Source organism: Ruditapes philippinarum, unplaced genomic scaffold (assembly GCF_026571515.1).
Source record: "Ruditapes philippinarum isolate M1 unplaced genomic scaffold, ASM2657151v2 ctg9131_1_1_1_1, whole genome shotgun sequence".
Lineage (NCBI taxonomy): Eukaryota > Metazoa > Mollusca > Bivalvia > Venerida > Veneridae > Ruditapes > Ruditapes philippinarum.
The window spans coordinates 26,664-36,977 of record NW_026853431.1 but is presented as its reverse complement, the minus strand read 5'-3'; the positions used below and the strand labels follow the sequence as shown (position 1 = coordinate 36,977).

At 32.0% G+C, this 10,314-nt stretch overlaps 1 protein-coding gene across 1 annotated transcript; it reads left to right on the top strand.

Moving 5' to 3' along the window:
* Positions 1 to 1,556: 1,556 nt before the first annotated feature.
* On the top strand, positions 1,557 to 8,093 carry LOC132736862 (uncharacterized; the record flags this gene model as incomplete). Its single annotated transcript, XM_060724081.1, is given in 6 exon segments — positions 1,557 to 1,720; positions 3,118 to 3,174; positions 4,376 to 4,527; positions 5,520 to 5,682; positions 6,499 to 6,763; positions 7,540 to 8,093. Coding segments are annotated over 6 exon segments (911 nt in total), but the record flags the coding sequence as incomplete, so codon positions are not given.
* Positions 8,094 to 10,314: the final 2,221 nt, after the last annotated feature.

The following is a 10,314-nucleotide window of genomic DNA, read 5'->3' as shown; positions in this document are numbered from 1 at the left end:
ATTATCTACATAATAATAATAAATCAACGCATTTCGAGCTTTTTATGAGACATTTAGCAAAGTAAAATTGCATTCATTTTAAATGGTTCGTTATTGTAGAGATGACCTGAAAACAAAATATATGCGCACCGAACCGGAATAATTGTATATTCTCTTTTCAAAACATACAGGTACACTTTGGACTTATTAAACATCGGTCGTGTTATGGTTGAACTAATTTTAAATGCTGTAAATGAAATTTAGACACCTAATTATCATGTCTCTCTCGATACAATTATGTATATACCCGTGAGAAAATAGTATTTTGTATTTTCATGTATGAGATACATGTTCGTTTGGACACCGTATTTAGGTTTCACTGTAGCTTACAATTACTCTGTTAATGATACTTGTATTTATTAAGATATTTTCTCTTCCTTGTCGGTACATTTAATTTATGACACAGATAAGTATATGACACAATATTTGTACTGAACACACCCGACAGTTAACTGATATCATACTTTTAATTTAAGGCTTATCAGAAGTACTTATACACAAGTAAATACGTCATATATTTCAATTTCAAATGGTTATAAATATATCTATGTATCTAGGCTTTATTTATCCTTTATCAGGTTTAATATAGCGAACATGTATCTATAATAAATCTGATAGTTTGATATATCAAATATTAAAATAATTAGAAGAAAAGAAGCATACTTTTTTGTCTAATTTTTGATAGCCGTCTTAGCTGTCTCTTACATTCTCTAAATGTCCGGTATTCTGAATAAATATTTGTTTTGGATTTAACTTTATTTTGGCTGGACAACTACCTCTTATATTGACGGTTACACAGATAGCTGAAGTCTGAGCCTTCTTTGCTGTCTCTAATATTTTACTTTGATTCTCTAATATTTTACTTTGATTCTCTAATATTTTACTTTGATTCTCTAATATTTTACTTTGATTCTCTAATATTTTACTTTGATTCTCTTATATTTTACTTTCAATCTGTAATATTTTACATTTAATCTCTAATATTTTACTTTGAATCCCTAATATTTTACTTTGGTTCTCTAATATTTTACTTTGATTCTCTAATATTTTACTTTGGTTCTCTTATATTTTACTTTGAATCTCTACTGTAATATTTTACTTTGGTTCTCTAATATTTTACTTTGATTCTCAAATATTTTACTTTGAATCTCTATAATATTTTATTTTGAATCTCTAATATTAATGATTTTCTTTAATACCTTTATCGTTTTCTTTTATATCTTACCAAAATCTGGAAAAGGGGAGAGCACAAGGAAGCAAAAAGAACAAATATTAAAAGTGAATGTTGCAGACTCGGTTTGATTGTGTCAGTTTATGAGAGATAATGGTAAGATGCCAGATGCAAAATCTTTCACGCCCCCTTGCACCGGCCTGAGAAATTTTCAATCCTCAACCCTATTAGGTTTTTTTGGGGGGAATCAATGACTCCAAAGAATCAGCAATAGTTACTGTATAATAGGAATGAAGTTTATTCAATACATTATCCTGTTATTCAATACCATATCCTGTTGTTATAGGCGCAGTAGCTTCTATCTTGTTGTACTATGGGGGACAGGACGGTATTCACGTATTCTTCAAGGACAGCACGTTCATGGACGAACATCACCGAATACACAAACGCATGCCAACAGACGACTGGTACGGCGAACTTCTGCTAAAAGGATGGGCTTTTGGCTTTGTAGTATGTTGTTTTACACCATTTATCTATTGATTAACAATACAACACTCGGTGCTGTTGTTCATGTTCATATTCGCATATGTTTGAAGACTAATTTCGTTTTCCTATTATATTATCAAATGTAGTCAACAAAATCTGTTGAACACTCTGGGGTATTTTGACGTTTCAAACTGATAAAGTTTTAGATGAAAGGGATAACACATTGTAATAACATTAGATAGTGCATAGTTATCCGTTATAAAATTGTGTTGAAATTTGTACCGTTTTGTTTATATCATATGTTTTCAAACGAGCACAGTTGCGCAGTCAACCAAGTTAACATTTCTAGATTTGTTATCGCCATCCTGTTCAGTGTGTTAGCTGAGAAATTTATCAAATATTTATGCCCACTTTCCAAAATAGATATTACAATTGAAATTAATCTCGTATCTTGGAATAAACCAGTACTGATGCCATATGAACCAATGAACTCTGGATTCGTCTTATTTTTTACCAGTAAAAGATTAATTTTTAATCCAAATGTTATCAACATTAATGCAGTGAAAACTAGAATGAGGGACCAATTTCATCAAGATTGGCGATTAAATATAACTTTACTTTACCGGTACCTTTGGCGTAGTGGTCAAGGCGTCCACATTCAAATCGGCAGGCCGAAGGTTTGAGCCCCACGGGGAGCATTGGAGGATTAATGTTTCTCGTGGGGCTCGTCCCGAAATGGTTGCTTTGTGAGCAGCGAGGTCGTTAAATTGAATGTTTACTGATTTCTATCCGCCTGGCGCCTGACATAGTGGTAGGCAAGCAAAAGGTGTCTCATAAGTCAGAAATGGCTGGCCCTTTCAGTAGGGGTGACATTATAGTAAACAAGACCTATAACTTCGATGTCTAACTAAAATCGTCTCTTTAGAATAATACTTGGACATTATATCAAATGATAATTTAAGATGTCAATAAGTTAGATTTAGACTATGCTCTAATAAATTACAAATTGAAGTTGGTAGAATGTTTATAGAGAAAGCAGACAATGTAAAATATGTAGTTAAAATGTAATTGAGTCAGAATATCATTTTGTTTAAAGTTGTCCGATATATGCTGGTTTAAAAGAAAAAAATATTTAGGTCATTGATCATGGCTTACAATGCAAACATTCAATTGAAACCAATTGATGTCGTCAAAAATCATAAAATTTGAAGCGCTCATGAATCATTAATTGTTTTTATAAGTATTGAAATGAAACGGTGCCGCAATGAGATCTTTAGACACTATATTAATTATTATTATTATTATTATTATTATTATTATTATTATTATTATTATTATTATTATTATTATTTTTGTTTGCACTTTTAAATGAAAACTTTTAGTGTCGAGGAAAACTTACCTTAATATATTTTTTGTTACAGTATGTGGTACCGGGCCTCATAGGTGCAACCGCATCTTTGTTCTTTGAGAAATGCATCGTAAGTCTGTATTCTATATATTTTTCTTATTATTATTTGCACATAATGCGACCTACTACATACAATAGCATTTCAATTTGTTTGCTATACCGATGTACATCTTTGTGTATAAGTTATGAAAATGAGCTCTGTTCTAGTCTATTCTGATAATTTACCAGAACAGAACAGATACTTTATTTTTGACCTGTACAATTATACATCGTCATACAAATATTAACAATTTTACAATACAAAAAAACATAAAATACAAGATCAGATTAAAACATGTGAAAGAAAGTCATGGGCGCGAAATTATATATAGAAAAATCGCACGAAAATCGGCACGCCGCAGCCGGGACTCGAACCACGGGTCTCTGGATTGCCGGTTCAGTAAGCTAACCAGTCCAGTATGGTATACATCTCCTACGTCATGTAGATTATCTTCAGTTCTCTACCAGTTTACCACCTTGTAAAATGTTTTCATGAAGCGGAACGGAAATCCAAAACAATACCGTTGATCTAAAAGTTTTCTAGTTTTGCTCAATCGGACGGAATAATTATGTTGTTAATATTCTGTTTACCTCGAAGAATTCAGGCTTTGTACTAACTTTTAGGAAAGTTATATATCATTTATAGATCTATAAATATTCCATGTTGTTTATAAACCATAACAAATAAAAAAAACAACCACATGGGATAAGAAAAACATTAAAAATGAGCGAAATACATATTCTGCTTTATTGACCGTTAAATAAAATGTAAATTGTCTAAGTTCCCAAGAGATGCCCCTTTGATTAAATTTGGCAGTAGTCATTTATTCTTTCATTAACTGTATCGATTACTTCGAGTCGCTTGGCATAATCGTAATGATAGTATTCAAGTGATTTTGTAACATTTCTCCTCTGGAATAAAGATAATCTATAAATTTACTAATAATTTAAGGATTTTGTCTACATCAATCGATCAATGTCGTTAGCATAACACTTGAGGTTTAAAACAAGAATGCGTAATTTAAATTGATTGAAGACGGGGAATTAATAAAGTGAACACTTAAGACACAAACTGGTATATGTCTGGTTGCCAACATAAGATCTAGTATTCATGCGCGGATCCAAATCAAGAGGGAGTGGGTTCTAGCTAGTATGTAGAACTCCTCTGATATTTTGTTTACATCTAATCTGAACCATCAACCTTTATAACTTACTGATTGTCATAATTTCAGATGATCTTACACGTGGTTGTAGCTGTTGTGTTTCTTATAGCAGGCAGTTTCTTACACACCGCCGGTACTATGGCGATCATTTTGTTCCGGGTATTTACTGTAAATGGGGTAATTAGGTACGATTCGTGGCCGTCAGACTGTATTTATGTCAGGTAATATACTTGAATGTATATTTTAATCTTTTTAAAGTAAATTCTTTGAATATGACGCAATTTTTGACAAAATAGATATTAAAAGGTCTGTTAAAGGCAAAAGAAGTTCAGGACCATACTTGGCACTGTTTGTTGTTTGACATTTTAACTAAAAAAATGGAGAATAAAAACAGAATCCTAAAGAAAGGATAACACGTCAAAATTGAAAATGTTTGTTAAAAAAACACACATATTAAAAATATAAACAACAAACATTTAAAACGACAGTCACGTGCACACGTGCATTAATCAGATTCTTTCAAATTGCATATCAAGTAAATGTTGTTTTTTATTTCTTAAAAAACAACAAAAAACAACAACATTTCTTCAACATATTTTGTATCAGGTCTTACATGCATTATGTTCTATTAGCAGTTGATCTCATTGTATACATATGTTTCATTTTTTCGAAAATTAGGGTATCTGAGAAGTAAGAAGTAGTCAATCCTTGTATAGAATTAAATACCGATAATGCAAAATTCAGTTTTGTTACAAGTACTCCATATCAAACAACAATAATAAAAACAAGGTAGGCTATTGGCCTTGTAAAACTTAAATACTTAGTATATTACTTTAATTTCAGCGATAAGAAGTACGATATCCGTTTTAAGAGATCAATTTGTTTTGTAGTTTATTACAGACATATAATATATTATATTTCATTATAGATAAGCATTATAAAGACTTCCTTGTCAGTAATTTTGCGACATTAAGATTAAAAAAATGCGAATTTAATTTGCTGACACTGTCGTCGCGAATTCATAAATTAAAGAGTTTTTTTTTCGCGAAATAAAGATCACTCGAATATAAAGTGATTTGCAATAGGTGCAGGGCTAAACAGTTACACAATTATAAACGAACAGTCACTGTTCCAAGATACTAGTCATCACAACCGCACAAACGTGAATAGTTTCATCTATTGACCTTAATGTTTCGATATTTGTTCATTCAAGATATAACGATGGCTTACAACAAGATGTTGCAGACGAGAAATGCGAGTCCGGCAGAAAGGCCCTCAACTATGCAATAGCCGCCGCGAGTGTTACCTTGGTCGCCTGGGTGTTTCTTTTATGTGAATTACTTTATGTCGGTTTTACGTACCATAACATTGGAAAGGTATAGCATGAAAGTATATTGTTGTTTTATTTTTTTAAATTGATTTTATGTTTGATTTTATAATTAAATCTTTGTCAGTATAAGAAAAACTACTCACATTGTTTAGTTACCAGTCAATAAGTAATAGAAAGAGCATCGAAACACGAGGCTATCTGATTTGTACGAGGGGGCGTAGCCGCCGAGTATAAATCAGATTGCCGAGTGTTTTGATGTTTCATAGTCAAAAATAAAAACACGTTCCCTGATGTCACAATATGAAACCCCAGAAAAAAAGGAACCAATGAACGAGCATCTGAATATGATATCTCTATCGATTTCCCTTTCCCCGTCGTCACCCAGACAAAATGAACCAATCAATGGGCATGCTCTGCAGTGCAGGTAACTGATACCTGCACTCCAGTTAACGCACAGTGCATCTATATGTATACGATTTAGCTCTGACACATTTTCAACAGAAAGGTCCTCAAACTATGATACAATAATTCTATATTGATAAAATAACATGTCCGTGTTCTTTAGAACTACATTTGGATTATCATGGCTTTAATTCAATAATAGATACGAAAGGAAAACGCTTCAGGTTAATAGTGTGTTTTAATACCTAATACTTGCCTGGGTTCAAGTCTGTCGATTTTTTATGTGCTTGTGCTTCTGTTCGGCAAATCGACAGAATCGTTGATATTATCAAAACACGATCGAATATGAAATAGCGCGTATGTTATAAAAAAAAAATAATATCAACGCCCTAATCCCAGGCTAAACTAAATGCGAACAAAAGTAAGTTGGGAATAATCAAAATCTAAGTCCATTTTATAGAAAAATACGAAGACTGTCAAAGAAACTGTACGTCCTGAGGAAGAAAGGCCTCGGCGAAGGACATACCCTCAACGAAAAAGAGCACCGCCACCGCCAAGAGCATCACGACCGGAAGCAGAAACTACTTCCGGTCCGAGCACCAGTTATGACAATGTTGTTCCAGACACACCTACAGCTCAGACCACGCCCACTTTCGGTACATTTCAGAAGAGTGAAAATATCGGAGCAACGTCTTCATCACAATGCTACGATAATGCAACATTTGGTATTTCATTTTATAAAAATATCTCTCAATCATTTTTACAAATTACAAAAACATACGTCTACACGTACACACAAGTGAATGAATACAATTGAAAAACGAAAGGCGAAATTCGTAAGACTCTTTTCGATGTATTGAACCACAGGATTTTGAAACTATAAATACTTACAATTTCAAAGCATGTGTCAAACAGGGAATTCTGGATTTTCATAACAATGGGTCATAAAAAAACAATGTGAAGTCTTAAAAACACTGTTTTTTTATATATGGATGGAGAATTATATAGAAATTTGACTTTACTGTAGTTGTTGTTTAAATTGTTTTCAAGTGCATGTGATGAAAACACTTCCCGCAGACGGCTTTGCTTATTTCGGTAGGGTTAAATAAGGTCATAAAAAGCTTCATACCTCCATGTCTCCAACGAGCCAAAATATTTCGAGAAAATAAAATTTGAAGAAAATGTACTAAGATTTTAAGCAATCTTAAGAAATCGTGAATTCACTATTTCAACTTCATGAATTCACGATTTCAACTACATGAATTCTCGATTTCAACTTCATGAATTCACGATTTCAACTTTTAAATTCACAATTTCAACTTCACGAATTCACGATTTCAACTTCCTGAAGTTGAAATCGTTGATTCACAAAGTTAAATTCATGAAGTTGAAATCGTGAATTCATGTAGTTGAAATGACCCTACCGGTCTTTCGTAAGAAATTGACTCCACGAAACTAGTATTTCAATGTTCAACGTGATTTTTAATGATTACATTTACAGGTATAGCAGACGAAGGTAGTGTAAGAGATGCAAAAGCAGACATAGTCAGTGACAAACCTGTGTCCCCGGAAATGGTAGAAATTCAAGAAGGTGAAAAAACAGCGCTTTAGACGTCATATGGAGATCATCAATGAATAAATTATACTGTAGCCAAGTAGATTATAAGAAAAAGTGTGTTATGATATTGTTTGTGAAGTAAACTTGTATTGATATTCCATTGTATTATTAATGGGATGTGCGGAACATGCGTTAAGTTATAAAATCACGTAAACACCTTATTCTCCATTTGTTTCAAAGCTGTATCGACAGTCAAATATTAAAGGGACTCCACTGAGGTTTCTTGACGTCACAGGACTGAAAATAATTTTTCGGGATTAATATTCCGACCAATTCTAGACCAATTACGCGCGTGCAAAATTTCACATCATTTGCTAATTTCGTTTTCCAGAATAATTAGTCTAATTGATGAATGTGAAAAATGCCGTAAAATTAAGCGTTACAACGCTTTTCAAACAACTCGGGCAAAGAATAGCAAAAATGATAGAAAAAAATTACACGATTTTCAATTTATCTTTTCAATATTTCTGTTTGACGTGACTCAGATGATGTATGTAAGAAAATCGTATTTTATGTATTTAGGCTTTTTGGACCTCAGTGGAGTTCCTTTAATCTTAGGCCCAAAATCCTATATTAACTTTTATATTAAAAGTTTTACATAAAATTATATATTGTGTGTATACTTATGCAATAAAATAACAATAAATATGAAGAAAAAAAACAATGTACACCTATGTAAGCACCATTTATTCATTATAATCTAGATCAACATGTACTGTATATATACATATTTAACCAGAATTTTATCAACACTGAGGACGGTCCTTGATTTTGTTCTTTTAAATTCCTTGTTTATAAAACTGATATATCTATAGCATGTAGATTTCAATTGTTTGAATTTAAAAGAATTTTTATAGTGGAACCTTTTTGTACATGTCTAGTCAATTTGTTGGCCAAGTTTCATGCGTAATATAAATTTTGGACTTTATCGCGTAATCTGAAAACAATACATATTTTGTAGTATTATTTTCCTTTTTTCAGATCATTTGCTTACTCCGTTTTTTAAAAATAATTACTTGCATTCTGTGAAAAATGACCCAAAGTTGAAAAGCGTTTCACTCAAATCGGGTTTAGTATAGCACAAAAAATAACGTTTATCAATTTATTTCTCGGTATATTTCTTAGTTATGTTTTACATATCGTCATGTTTTACGTGCCCCAGTTGGTCTACGTAAGACTTTCATATTATATGTTTTCTGGATGATAAAGTAAATACCACACTGTCTTTAATTTGATGGGAGACATATTTACTAACGTTGTACGCTTTCCTATTTCCTGTTGAGTGTATTATATCTTTAGATTAAATATTGTAAATAAACCAAAAGTACAGACGAATTGTTCATTGTCTCACATAAGCCTGTGAAAAAGATGAAGTTAAAACACCCAAAGTACATTGTGTAGCAGCTTAACACAAGAACGCTCGTGTCGTCTGCATTTTAATATAACATATTTACCGTTTGTGTCACCTTCATCATATTGACAGTGTGTAAAATCCCTCCCCAAGATTTCAGAATATGAATACAATTTCTACCGTCTCGGAAGAATTTTTGACCCGAGGTCACTGTGTTCCATGCCAAACTGCTCAACTGAAAGCTTCTTGTTGCTTGGATATTTCATAAATATTTCTGAGGGTTTGTTTTTGCATAAGTTTCAAAAACTGACAGTCTAAAACTCCAAAAAAAAAACGCACGTGGAGAGACCAAAATACAAAATTTAATCTTTCTGGACTCGCAATTATTGCTGTTTTGCTGAAAATAACAACCATCTTTTTCACGTCATCAATTCAGTTTGATTTGAAAGAGGGTTAGATAGTTATTGACTTGAATAAAGACAATTATGGAAAATTGCTCGCAATCCTAAATCTATCTAGTCAACAAAAGTAAATTCTTGCCAACTGAGCTTTTACGTGGTGCTCAAACTTCGTGGTCTTTGAAGTGCTATGTGACGCACGCACACACGGAAAATGGACGACTGACAAGGCCATCACAAAACCTCACCTTGAGGACATTGTCATCAGAGAGCTAAAAAACCCAAAAGGACAAGTTCAAGATTTTATACAATTTAATATACAAAAAATAATCTGATGGGTGAATTCTTAACAAAATGCATAAAAATGTGACCAAAAAATATAGCAAAGTACATATACAAAAACAAAAAAAATTCAAGACAAAGTTTTATAATGAACATGCATATGAAAATGAAAACATTTTGTGTTTGAAAAATAATGTAATGGTCATGCAAAACTAATCTTCAAAAATACAAGACACTTTAAGATTTAATATACATGTACATGTTTATCAGAAATAATTTTAACTGAATTAATGTGTATAATGTAATCAATGCAATGTAATGTAATGCACGGAAAAATATTTCTCAAAACAAACAAAATACCGGCCAAGAAATTCGAACTTAACAACTGTTTGTTTTTGTCCAGGATTAAATTAATTCTACGGTATAAACAAAATGAAATGATTCTATTGTACATGTAAATTTTATAATTATTTTTTTTGCCCTACGGATGAAAAAAATCATAACTTTTTTCACAATAGATACTTGTAAGTTCTATACTAATATTAATAACCATGCTGGTTTTTTACTTTGTAAAATTTAAGTGAAATGGTAAATTTTCACCAAAATCTGAACACTATTTTGTCTACC